Source organism: Oratosquilla oratoria, chromosome 12 (assembly GCF_046742065.1).
Source record: "Oratosquilla oratoria isolate Oo_2021 chromosome 12, ASM4674206v1, whole genome shotgun sequence".
Taxonomy (NCBI): Eukaryota; Metazoa; Arthropoda; class Malacostraca; order Stomatopoda; family Squillidae; genus Oratosquilla; species Oratosquilla oratoria.
In genome coordinates this window covers 17,782,422-17,796,134 of record NC_134788.1, presented here as the reverse complement: position 1 = coordinate 17,796,134, position 13,713 = coordinate 17,782,422, and the positions used below count along the sequence as shown (strand labels likewise).

Below are 13,713 nucleotides of genomic sequence, written 5' to 3'. Positions count from 1 at the left end.
CAGTGTGGATTTCGACCTTCCCGTGGGACCATTGACATGATCTGCGCACGGCAACTACAAGAGAAGAGCCTTGAACAACAGCAGCCCGCAATGTTTATCTTCTGGGACTTAAAAAAGGCCTTCGATAAAGTACCCCGACCCGCTATGTGGGCAGTCCTCGCTAGGTTTGGCTGCCCACCCGACTTGGTCACCCTGGTGCGTGCCCTGCACGATGAAATGGTGGGGAGAGTATACCACCAGAACTCCCTCTCCGAGCCATTCCCCATCAAAGGTGGTCTGAAACAGGGCTGTGTTCTGGCTCCAACGTGTTTCTCTCTTTACACAGCAGCGATGCTTAACGAGATAACACCAGACACACCTTCAATCGACCTCCGTTTCCGCATGGACGGGGGAGTTTTTAACCTGGCTCGACTCGGCGCTAAAACTAAGACCACCATATGTCCGGTGCGAGAGCTGCAATACGCCGATGACAACGCCACCCCAGGTCAGACTGCGGAGGACCTTCAATCACTAGCAGATGCATACAATGAAGCCTATGAACGTTTTGGGATGCAGGTCAATACAGATAAGACCAAAATACTAGTCCAACACCCACCTGTTCTCCTGCTCCCTAATACCAACACCATCGTAAATGGCCAACCTCTAGAAGAAGTGGACCAGTTTACATACCTAGGAAGCATCTTAACATCTACTCCCACATGCAAGAAAGACGTGGAGAACAGGATCAGGGCAGCCCACTCCGCCTTTGGTCGACTCCATTACCGCGTGTTCAACAACCGCGCACTGACGATGACCACTAAAATCATGGTCTTCAAGGCAGTAGTCCTCTCCACGCTCTTATACGCCTGCGAAACATGGACCCTATACAGAAGCGATATACAAAACCTGGAACGCTTCCAACAATATAAGCTAATAAGGCAAATTTTAAATATTACTTGGGAGAGTCACACCACCAACCTGGAAGTTCTGGACAGAGCTTCAATGACCAGCGTTGAGGCCACCATCATCCACCACCGCCTCCGCTGGGCAGGGCACGTCCACAGAATGGACCCATCCAGGCTCCCCAAGAAAATGCTCTATGGCGAGCTCGCCAACAGGACCAGACCACGGGGAGCACCTAAACTGCGCTACAAGGACCAGCAGAAGCGCACCCTGGCAATGACCAACAGGGACCGGACAGTATGGGGGAGTACAACACGCCAAGGCACCGAGGACTTTGAGGAGAGGAGGAGGGAAAATGATGAGGTAAGAAGAAGGAGAAGAAGCGAGCGACGAGAACAACCCCGTCCTTCCCCCACACTCCCCTGAGAACACTGCCCGCGGCTCTTCCACCACCGACTAGGCCTCGCTAGTCATACTAAACATAAACATCAACGAAGATAGGAGACGAATGACTAGAACCCAATACTCGGACACGAGTGGGTGCCGACGACGATATATATATATTTATATATATATATATATATATGAATATATATATACATATATATATGTATATATGTATATACATGTATATACTAATATATATATGTATATACATTATATATATATATATGTATATATATATGTATATATATATACATATATATATATATACAATATATATATATACAATATATATATATATATATACATACATATTTATATATATATATATAAAACACTGGGCTGCGAAGTTTCAAAGGTAAAGCATCTGATAACTGATTCTAGGGTAATTTGCTATGCAGAATCTAAAAATCACACTCATTTTGTTCAATCAGGTCACGTTTTTGAGATACGAGGCGGTAAAAATAATTAAAAACGCCATTTAGTGCTATTTATTCCCTTTGATTTTGGAAAAAAAATTCTTGACAAAAGAAATAATTTTTTCTTGCATAGTTCAGAAGATAAAGAGGATATATTACAGAAAATCTAATCATGGATGAAGGGCCTTTTCAGTGACTTTCTCCTGTGTTGGGCAGCCACCACGTCTCGTTTCAAACACCAACAGTAGTCCGCAAGAAAGTTCACATCCCACCGGCCTTGGTAGCGTTCTTCCATGACACGAATATCCTGGTGAGTTCTCCCTGTTCCTCACTGAAGTCACCACAGTTCTGAGGGAAATAGTCTAAGTGGGACCGTAGAAAGTGCATTTTGACTGACATGCGAGCCCCTAATTTTTGATAGCTGTTCAAGAGCTCATCGACTTCTTTCTCGTATTCTGCACTTCGGTTATTTCCTAGAAAGTTTCTTATCACTGACTTAAGCGACCACCAAACGGACAGCTCAGCTGCATTCAGTGCATCGTCAAACATTGAGTCCTTCATAAGTTCCCTTATCTGAGGCCCATCAAAGATGCCAGCCTTAAGCTTTTCCAGACTGATCCGAGGAAACTTCTGCTGAAGAAAAGTAAATCCCATGCCGTCCTTGTCCATTGCCTTCACAAAGTTCTTCATCAGTCTCAGTTTGATATGTAAAGGTGGGAGTAAGACCTTGTTTGATTCAACAAGAGAACGAGCCTGAACATTGTGTGAACCAGGTTCCAAACGTTGTCGTGGTGGCCATTCTTGTCTGACAAAATGTTGAGCATCAGCCCGACTATCCCACAAATACAAAAAGCATGGATACTTTGTGTACCCACCCTGTAGTCCCAAAACCAATCCAACTACCTTAAGATCTCCAAAGATCAACCAACCATGGTCATTGTAGTTCAGAGCAGACAGTAGCTGATCCATGTTGTCATGAGTTTCTTTCATTTGTACCGAATGACCGATTGGAATTAAAGAGTATTTATTTCCGTTGTGAAGGAGGACTGTCTTGAGACTTCTGCTGGAAGAGTCGATGAACAGTCTCCATTCAGTAGCAACATAGTCCAGCCCCATTGATTGAATCAAACCAGCAATGTTGTTGCAGTAAACTAATGACGAGTCCTTCTGGGTTGTGAAGAACTGTCTAAATTATCTTTCACGCTCTCGGTACCATAAGAATGTTGTCTCAGGTGCTAGCAAATTTTTCTCACAAAGACGAGAACCCAGAAGCTGTGCTGATTCCTTTGATAGGTTTAGATCCCGTGTCAGGTCATTGAGATCTGCTTGTGTTAGAGGCACTGGCCGGTCATTCTCTTCTGGCATGTATTCTCCACCCTCTGCCCTGTCTAGTGTGTTATCAGATTCCGATTCAGAGCTAGATTCCATTGCAACATCTGGCTCGGGAACGGGCAGGCCTGGACCATGAGGGACTGGTAGTATGGCAGACGGAACATTAGGATACTGAATACAATGCTTGTTCTTGCGGTTGACTCCTTTAAGATTAGTCATGCAGAAATAGCAGTCTGACACATGATCTTTACCCTCTCTCCAAACCATTGGAACAGCGAATGGCATACTCTTCCTTTTTTTATTTCTCCAATCACGCAAGTTCTCGACACATGTTTTGCAGCTAACATGGGGTGCAAATGGCTTGTCCTGGTCCCCAAGCTTAACTCCAAAGTAAGCATGATATGCCTTCTTCACAAAATCAGTTATATTTGCTAGTCGACGAGGAAGAATCACATTACCACATATGTAGCAGAACCTATCAGGATGATTTGTGCATTTGCGTTCCATTTTCTGTCAATCTAGGATACGTGTCCAAAATAGAAACACAAGAAGCACAGATTCTTGTAAAAAGCACAGATTCTTATAAAATCAGTCACATTGATTGGAGATCACACTTTTCTAAACCATTTTCAGTTTCAGTGTTGTCAATGCTGTTTGTCAATGTAGTTTCAGTTTCAGTTTCGGTTTCAGTTTCCTGAAAGTAAACAAAAACATCATTAGGTTTCAGTATCAGTTTTGGGGTGCTACAGTATAATTTTTATGCAAAAAAAAAAAAAAAATAAGAATAGGCAATACCTGCAGCCTCGTTTTCCTTATACTTAGTAGTATACAAGGCCCAAAAGTCGCACTTCTCATATCTCAAAAACTAGACCTGATCCAAGGAAACGGATGGCATTTTTGGATTCAGCGCACAAAAAAACCTATAAATCACTTGAAAAACCTTCGGCCTTTGAAAAAAAATCAAATAAACGCAGGCCAGTGTAATATATATAAATACAATATATATATATAAACATATATATATATATACAATATATATACATATATATATATGCTGGTACATTGTGACAAGTTGATGAAGGTGGAAAAAGAAGTCACGGGTCTAGTTCCGAGTTCCTGAGTTTATTCCTGACCGGTTTCGCTCTATGCTTCTTCAGAGGAATGTGACTCTGGAGTGAAGCTGGCGGTATACATAATCTGAGTAAGACCGCGTTCCCTCCTTGGAGGTGGGTTACGTTTGGTTGTACAATGGCTTTTAATACAATGAACAATAGTGATAATAAAGTATACCATAAATTTTAATAACATCACAACAATTTATTGTATACTTTATTATCACTATTGTTCATTGTATTAAAAGCCATTGTACAACCAAACGTAACCCACCTCCAAGGAGGGAACGCGGTCTTACTCAGACTATGTATACCGCCAGCTTCACTCCAGAGTCACATTCCTCTGAAGAAGCATAGAGCGAAACCGGTCAGGAATAAACTCAGGAACTCGGAACTAGACCCGTGATTTCTTTTTCCACCTTCATCAACATACGCACACACACACACACACACACACACACACACACACACACACACACACACACACACACACACACACACACACAAATATATATATATATATATATATATATATATATATATATATATATACATACATATATACATATATATATACCTATATATATATATAAAAAATATATATATATATGGAATATATATAGTATATATATATATATATATAATATAGTATATAATATATATATATATATATATATATATATTATAATACATATAGTATATATATACATATATATATAATATATATAGTATATGATATATATATATATATATATATATATATACAATGTATATATATATGTATATGCTAATAAGAACACGGGTACGTGTGTTCACTTATGCAAAGTAGATCACTTGGAAAAAGAAACTAACGAAGCAGAGCGTTGGGCTAGAATTAAAATACCCTAAGCAATTCCTTGATATTGCTTACAATTTTGCATGGAAATAATTTTTAACTCCTCAGCCTAAATCACCTTTCAATTATCACAATGTTTTAATTTTACCATTTCAAGAAAATTTGTTAAGTATCACAGAATTATTAAAAAGATTTAACGTAAAGGTAGTTTTTAAACATGATAGTACAGTAAAACATAAACTTATCAACAATAGTATTGAAATAAAAAAAGGATGCATTTATAAAATTCCTTGCAAAATGTGTAATCAATTTTACATAGGTCAAACTGCCAAACCCTTAAACATTAGAATTGAACAACACAAGAAAAATGTCAGGGATGGCTATCATTCTAGTGGTATATTCAAGCATATTGAATTAAATAATCATCCAGTTGATTGGGGTAATGCCCAGGCAATCTATTATACCAACAACATAATAGTAAGAAATTTAATAGAGTGCAGTTTGATTCATACCACTAGTAATCAAAATACCAACCTACATAAAGGCTTGTACAAACTTGATAATTTCATTTGTCAAGAAATTAGTAAGATAATATCATGTAAAATGTAATTCAACAAATTGACTTAATGTCGCCCTATATAAGTAGTAGAAACAGTGACCCTTGGCGAATGTGACCTGATGTCGCCCGACCATCGTAAGATAATTGACAATGACCTTCCGCTCTCTTTGGCGACTGTGACCTGATGTCGACCATCGTAAGATAATTGACGATGACCTTCCGCTCTCCTTGGCGAATGTGACCTAATGTCGCTCGACCATCGTAAGATAATCGACCATGACCTTCCGCTCTCTAGGGGGTAATTGGTCGGTATGCTTATTCAAAAACTGTCCTGGTTCCTTTGTATTATGTATATAATGTCTATGTATTCCTATCACTATGTACTTGTTGCACTGAAGATGTAATATACGAAAGCGCTCTGCTTCGTTAGTTTCTTTTTCCAAGTGGTCTACTTTGCATATATGTATATATATATATATATATATATATATATATATATATATATATATATATATATATATATATATTTCAACAAAAACCCACTGTGTTGGATAAGAAGAAATGAAATAAATAGATTCCATATATTTCGATCACGGACTGTGATCCTCTTCAGTGGAATACAGAGTAGAGGAGCAAAAGGCATGTCTTATAAACAGTAAAAGAAGAAACATGGATAGGACTCAGGTAGCGTCTAATGCTTTGCGGGGCAGGTCACCCGCCTTCACCAGAGATGGTAGTAATTTGTGGACTGCCCAGGTGGTAATGCAGTCAGATGACCATCTGGGCAGTCCACAAATTACTACCATCTCTGGTGAAGGCGGGTGACCTGCCCCGCAAAGCATTAGACGCTACCTGAGTCCTATCCATGTTTCTTCTTTTACTGTTTATAAGACATGCCTTTTGCTCCTCTACTCTGTATTCCACTGAAGAGGATCACAGTCCGTGATCGAAATATATGGAATCTATTTATTTCATTTCTTCTTATCCAACACAGTGGGTTTTTGTTGAAATTTACTAATGTGTTACGACATTACTTTGTAGTTATATATATATATATATATATATATATATATATATATATATATATATATATATGTATATACAATATATACATATATATACAATATTTATATATATACAATATATATACATATATATATATACAATATATATATATATATATACATATATATACAATATATATATATATATATATATACATATATATATAGTATATATATATAATATATATAGTATATAATATATATATATATATAATATATATATATATATATACATATATGTATATATATATATATACATATATGTATATATATACAGTATATATATATATTATATATATATATATATATATATATATAAGAACATAAGAACATAAGAAATAAAGGAGACTGCAAAAGACCATAAGGCCTACACTAGGCAGCTCCGTATCCATCACCACCTGTCATCCCCATCCATAAAGTTGTCTAATCGTTTTTTAAAACAACTGATAGTTTCAGCGCTTACTACATGGTTACTAAGTTTATTCCATTCATCGACCACCCTATTAGTAAACCAATTCTTGCCTATTTCCTTCTTAAATCTAAATTTGTCCAGTTTATACCCATTACTGCGAGTCCTGCCCTGTTGTTTTATTATGATGACCTTGTTTGCATCACCCTTGTTATAGCCTTTGATCCACTTGAACACTTCTATTAGATCACCCCGCACTCTGGGTCTTTCCAGAGAGTGTAAGTTTAGGTGCCTAAGCCTCTCTTCGTAAGGCAAATTTCCGAGTCCTTGTATCATTTTGGTCATTCTTCTCTGTACTGATTCTAGTGAATTGATGTCCATTCTGTAGGACGGAGACCAAAACTGTAGCTTTATTTCTGGCGCTAATACACTGCTTCCTGGTTTTAAGGTCCGGACTCACCAGAACTCCCAAGTCCCTCTCGCACTCAGGTTTTTCTAAAAACGTGTTATCTAAGTTGTATCTATTTTCGGGGTTGTGTAGCCCTACGTTTAACACGCTACACTTAGAGATATTGAAGTTCATTTGCCATTTCACTGACCATGTTAACGGCTTATTAAGGTCATCCTGCAGAATCTGGGCGTCGTCTCCTGACCTAATTAGGCGTCCTATTTTAGTGTCGTCCGCAAACTTACTAACATCACTATTTAACCCTTCGTCTAAGTCGTTTATATACATAATGAACTACACAGGGACCCAAAACCGAGCCCTGGGGGACTCCGCTAGTAACATTGCCCCACCTAGGTTTTATTCCATTTATGGTGACCCGCAGTTTTCTGTTACTAATCCAAGCTCTAATCCATTCTAACACTTTTCCTCCTATGCCATGGGTTTTGATTTTATTTAGTAGTCTCTGGTGTGGCACTTTGTCGAACGCTTTGCTAAAGTCAAGGTAAATAACATCGTAATTTTCATTGTTGTCTGCCGCCTTATATACCTTAGTGTAAAAGGATAGAAGATTAGTCACACATGACTTACCCTTGGAGAAACCATGCTGTGAAACACGAATTAAATTATGCCCCTCAATGTGTTCTCTGAGTCTATTTACTATTATTGATTCAAGTATTTTTCCTATAACCGATGTCAAACTGATTGGCCTGTAGTTGCATATAGACGATCTATCTCCCTTCTTAAAAACAGGAACAACGTTTGCCTGCCTCCAAGCAGTAGGAACAGAACCAGTGTCTACCGATTTATTGAATATTTCAGTTAACTGGTCGCAGATTTCAAATTTACACTCTTTAAGCATTCTTGGAAAAATTTCGTCTGGACCCGGAGATTTTGTAGCTTTAAGTCTGTCAATCTGCTTGACTACTTCCTCTTTACTAATGCTGATATTAGTTAGACTACTTTCTTCATCCCCTCTGAAAATCGGATCGCAGTCAGGTACTTTATCTAACCTCTCATTAGTAAACACCGATAGAAAATAATTGTTAAACTCCTCACTCATTTTTTCTTCCGATTCAATCATGACATTTTCATCGTTTTTAATTGGTCCTATTCTTTCTTTATTTTTTGTTCTATAGAGGTGAAAGAAACCCTTTGGGTTGGATTTTGCTTGACTGGCAACCTTGATTTCATAATTACGTTTCGCTGAACGTGTATTCCTTTTAACCAGCTTTGCCATTTCGTTATATCTTGATCTAAGGTGTGATTCCCCGTTTTTCATTTTTACGTAAAGTCCTCTTTTCATTCCGATCTCATGTTTCAATCTGTCCGTCATCCATTTGGGAGTATTACTATTTTTCCGTATTGACTTTAGGGGGATAAATGTATTTTGTGCATTAATAATTAGATCAGTTAGATTGTTATACATATATATATATTTATACTAGCAAAATTACCCGCTGCGAGTTCGTGAATAATCCCTAACCTAACCATACTCCACCTAACTTTAACCCTTAACCCTAACCAAAATATATTTCTTAAATGAAACATAGTTATCCAAGTGCCTGGAGTGATAGGGCATCAGAATATATATAGTTATTGGGGTCTATCTGCAAAACCCTAGGAGAAGTTTGGGATCAAACAAACAGACAGACGGACAGAGGCTACTACTTTATTATAGTAAATATATATATATATATATATATATATATATATATATATATATATACATATACATATATATATAAATATATATATATATATATATATATATATATGTATATACACACTGAATTGAACACCACAGCATTTTCACAGTTATTAATTTTCTTCTTGATATTTTCAAATTTCCTCACTAAAGTTCTAATATTGGGAGGATGAGCGGAAACGAACTTTCCAAAGTTCTCCATTTTAATATTTGACGTTTCGACTACATAGAGTCATTATCAAGTTACAAGAATAGTTAAGGCAACACAATCTACAGATACGTTACATGGTCACAGGAAAAAATTAGAATGCTACACTCTTAGGTCAAGCGCGATCTTTAAACCTCCGATGACCTGACCCTGGAAGACTTTCTCAGAGCTTGAGGAGGGGGAGGGGAAGGGGGAGGTAGAGCTGAGGGGGGGAGAGTAGGAGTCGGAGTAAGGTGAGGTGAAGTAGCGTGCTTAGCATACACAGGGAGGTTATGTATAGCATGTCGCGAGGATGTATTAAATAAAGAAATAGCAGACAACAAATTAGCCTGTACATTGATCACAGGAGACAATTCTCTTATATACACAGCCTCTAACATTTTTAGTTCCTTAATATTATTACACTGGGCTAGCACTTCAGTGTTATGAACAATGGTTGCTCTATCCAACACAGACTTGTGATACTGTTCAACATGATTTTTAATGGCTCCCTGTTGGAGGTGGAGAGTTAAACGTCTGCTAAGGCTGCATGTCGTATGACCAACATAGCTACGAGGAAAGAGCTCACAGTCTCCAGTAATGCATTTGAACATATAGACTGCGTTAGTTTTCGACAGCATCCCAGAAGTGCCAGACAAATTCAATTCAGTGTGTATAAAAGAAAACCTGCGCCCTAAGTATACAATATATGTATATATATATATATATATATATATATATATATATATGTGTGTGTGTGTGTGTGTGTGTGTGTGTGTGTGTGTGTGTGTGTGTGTCTGTGTGTGTGTGTGTGTATGTGTGTGTGTGTGTGTATGTGTGTGTGTGTGTGTGTAGCATTCTTATAGTTGTTGAACTTCTTTTTAGCATTCTCACTTTTTCCATTAATTATGTTTTAATCGGGTGAGCGTAAGCTAGGTGTCCGTAATCTCCCATTTATTTGAATGTATCATCTTTGATAAGACATCTTCAGGATCAGGTGTAATAAATATAGGACAAGATAGCTACACATTATAAGATGATGGAAATTATATAAGAGAGTAAATGAGAAACTTGTCGCTTATTGTCGAAGATACACACAGCTAAAACAGTTGACATTTCCAGGCAGCACCTGAAGAGCCAACATGGTCAAAACGGGAACCTTGGGTGACCAGGCGTGGCAGATGGTCTTGAACAACAACACGGAGTGCCTGGAGTACCTGTACACCTCGGCCAAGCACAGCGACCTGGACATCATCTTTCCAGAAGACGGTGTCTGCATCAAGGTAAGCGTGGGGACTCGCCTTGAAGATCTTGCCCTCCTTGAGCAAGGTGGGACGATGGTTTCAGGCACGTTGCCCCCGAGGACGGCATTGGGAGTAATCCGCGTCTTCCTCAGGCCCACAGGCTGATCCTGTCCATGAAGTCCCCCGTGCTCGACGATATGCTGATGGGACCCAAGGCTGCTACCGGTGAGCCGCTCACTCTTCCACAGGATTCCCATGAGGTCTTCCGGAAGCTTTTGGACCACACGTACCTGGACCGAATGGACCTGGGGTCGGTCGAAGAGGCTGTCAAGGTGTATGCCCTGGCCCACAAGTACAAGATGGAATCTGCAAAGAAAGCTTGTGTGCAGGTATGGGGGGGGGGGTCATTTCCCTCGTTTATCTGACTCTGTTCTTCCTTGAATTATATATATATATATATATATATATATATATATATATATATATATATATATATATATATATACATATATATATATATATATATATATATGTGTGTGTGTGTGTGTGTGTGTGTGTGTGTGTGTGTGTGTGTGTGTGTGTGTGTGTGTGTGTGTGTGTGTGTGTGTGTTTGTGTGTGTGTGTGTGTGTGTGTGTGTGTATGTGTGTGTGTGTTCTCTGTACAGCATGTTTCGTTTTGTCGAGTTGCTGCATTCATCTGTGTATGTAAAATAATGCTGTTGATGTGTGGAACATGGCCGAAGCCCGTCCAACCATGTGCACGCCCCCGATGTTCTCCCTCCGCGCCTCCCCGCCATATTCCTCTCTTTCTCCATCTTTCTGATTCGTGTACAAATTGTTGCCTGTTGTCCTCCTGTCGAATCGTCAGCGGGTCTTAAATCTAATTATTCTGACATTTGTTCCACAGATGCTGAATCGTGACCCAGATGCTGTCATGTCGCCCGAGATGGTATCTCACCTGAACCAAGAAACCTTGAGGGATTTGGTGAAGAGCGACTACATCGGCTTCTCTTCCGAGGCTGTCCCCCTCAAAGGACTGATTGCCTGGTAAATACTTGTGCATGTCCTCTTGCTTTGTGGCCGGTTCTCTTTTGTTTTCAACTTGATATAAAATGCGGCTGTGGTTAGGTATTTGGCCATTGACCACATGATGGGATTCTGTGAGTGGTATGTGTCTCTTTTCGTTGCAGGGGAAGAGCCCAGCTAGGCCCGGAGGAGGAGCCGTCAGGGAGTGCAGTGCGTGAGAAGATCGGGGACCTGCTGAAGGAGGTGCGGTTCCTGAACATGTCCTGCGACGAGTTCGTCAAAGGCGTCTTCGACACGAACGTGCTGACTCACACGGAGTGCTTCCACATCCATAGGGCGATTAGCGGCGCCGACCTCTCGACCCTCCCAGAGGACATACCTCTCTGTCCTAGGAGGGGAGGCAGGTGCCCAGAGCTCAAGAAGAGGTGCGCCGACCTCTCAACCCTCCCAGAGGACACACCTCTCTGTTCTACCGGGGGGGTCAGGAGCCCAAAGATCAGGGAGAAGAAGGGCCTTTTTTGCTCTGATTATAGAATTCGTAAAAGTGATGATAGAGATAAATACCCTTCGTCTTCAAGAGTTATGTTGGTTAGCGATCTTCGGAGCAGTGTAACGATTGAGGTTCACTACGTGAGAGTTTTGGAGGGCTGCGGTGGAACAATTGACATAATGGACAATGAACTAAAAATTGTAGGCTCAGCGACTTCTGAAGACATGGAATTCATTTTTACGAATCCAGTTGCCCTTCAGAATGATAAGCGACATTACATAGTGTTCTATCCCAAAGATGATGTTGAGTTGGATATACTATATCTTGCAAATGGGAGGAATGGGAACATTACTCTTACATGGCATGAAAGGCATGGATGTTCGTTTTATTTCTGTGAGCCGACAAGGAGTTAGGAAGTGGGCACGCCACTGCGTAGCCTCGGTTCTGTGAAGCCAGTTTGGGTTTGGCTTTCGAAAGTGAAACGAACAGACGAGAGCGTCATGTCACAGGTGGGCGGGGCCTGTTCCTAACGGCGAAGCGAAGCAGATGAGAAAGGTTTGGGGCCAACCAGAATGAAGCGTCAAAGGAGCTTTGCGGTCTGTGTGGTCATCAACCCTGTCACTGCAGCAACGAGTCCCAAAGGTTAGGCAGCAGCAGCAGCAGCCAGGGCCAAGTGTGTGATGGGTGCCACCGTAGATGGGGGAAGAGGGTGTCGTGTTGTCTTTGGTTTGAACTGCTCGCGAGCGTTGCGGTGACGACTCTGCCAGTCGTGGTCCAGCGCCTACAAACCGTCGACATGACGTCACATCACGTTTTCCTCTCCTTTCACAAATAATAATAATAATATAGAATGAATAGAAATAAGAATATATATGTAATGATAAGAAATCAGCCACAGAATAAAACAAAAGTCTTTTGTATTCCTGTACAAATATGTCAACTTCTATTTCCAGCTATTCGTAATATCTGCAATTATGTTTACTACATGATTAAGCTTCTATTATTTTATACAAGGGTCATTGTGTGATGAAGTTTACAATAACATTTACTTGTTCTTGTACATTTGTTTTGATAACATTATATATATATATATATATATATATATATATATATATATATATATATATATATATATATATATGCACATATATATATATATGCATATATATAGATATATATATATATATATGATGAATGGTTTAGACAGATGAGAGACTGGGTGGAGGAAGAATAAGCGAAGATGGGCTGGAAGCAATAAAAAGTTCCAACCCATCTTCGCTTATTCTTCCTCCACCCAGTCTCTCTCTCATATATATATATATATATATATATATATATATATATATGTATATATATGTATGTATATATGTACATATATATGTATATATGTATATATATATATATATATATATGTATGTATATATGTACATATGTATATATATGTATATATGTGTATATATATATATATATATGTATATATATGTATATATATGTATATATATATATATATATATATATATATATATATATATATATATATATATATGTATGTATAGA

General features: G+C 38.9%; 1 protein-coding gene across 2 annotated transcripts; it reads left to right on the top strand.

Annotated features, from left to right (window-relative positions):
• The first annotated feature begins 2,037 nt into the window (after positions 1-2,037).
• Positions 2,038-13,245, top strand: LOC143031023 (BTB/POZ domain-containing protein 6-B-like). Of its 2 annotated transcripts, XM_076194373.1 has the most exons (5): positions 2,038-2,055; positions 10,519-10,679; positions 10,793-11,029; positions 11,548-11,687; positions 11,831-13,245. In XM_076194373.1, exons 2-5 carry the CDS (start codon positions 10,539-10,541, stop codon positions 12,567-12,569), a joined length of 1,257 nt encoding a protein of 418 aa, XP_076050488.1. In that variant the 5' UTR covers positions 2,038-2,055; positions 10,519-10,538; the 3' UTR covers positions 12,570-13,245. The 2 variants fall into 2 exon arrangements, with proteins under 2 accessions (XP_076050488.1, XP_076050487.1); XM_076194372.1 differs by lacking the exon at positions 2,038-2,055 and having other exon boundaries at positions 10,494-10,679.
• The last annotated feature ends 468 nt before the right edge of the window (positions 13,246-13,713 follow it).

Bases quoted from the DNA above. Each gene is read 5' to 3' on its own strand.
- LOC143031023 (XM_076194373.1), top strand. From the start codon at position 10,539: ATGGTCAAAACGGGAACCTTGGGTGACCAGGCGTGGCAGATGGTCTTG. The intron at 10,680-10,792 runs GTAAGCGTGGGG...CGTCTTCCTCAG, and splicing joins AAGACGGTGTCTGCATCAAG to GCCCACAGGCTGATCCTGTC. The intron at 11,030-11,547 runs GTATGGGGGGGG...TTTGTTCCACAG, and splicing joins CAAAGAAAGCTTGTGTGCAG to ATGCTGAATCGTGACCCAGA.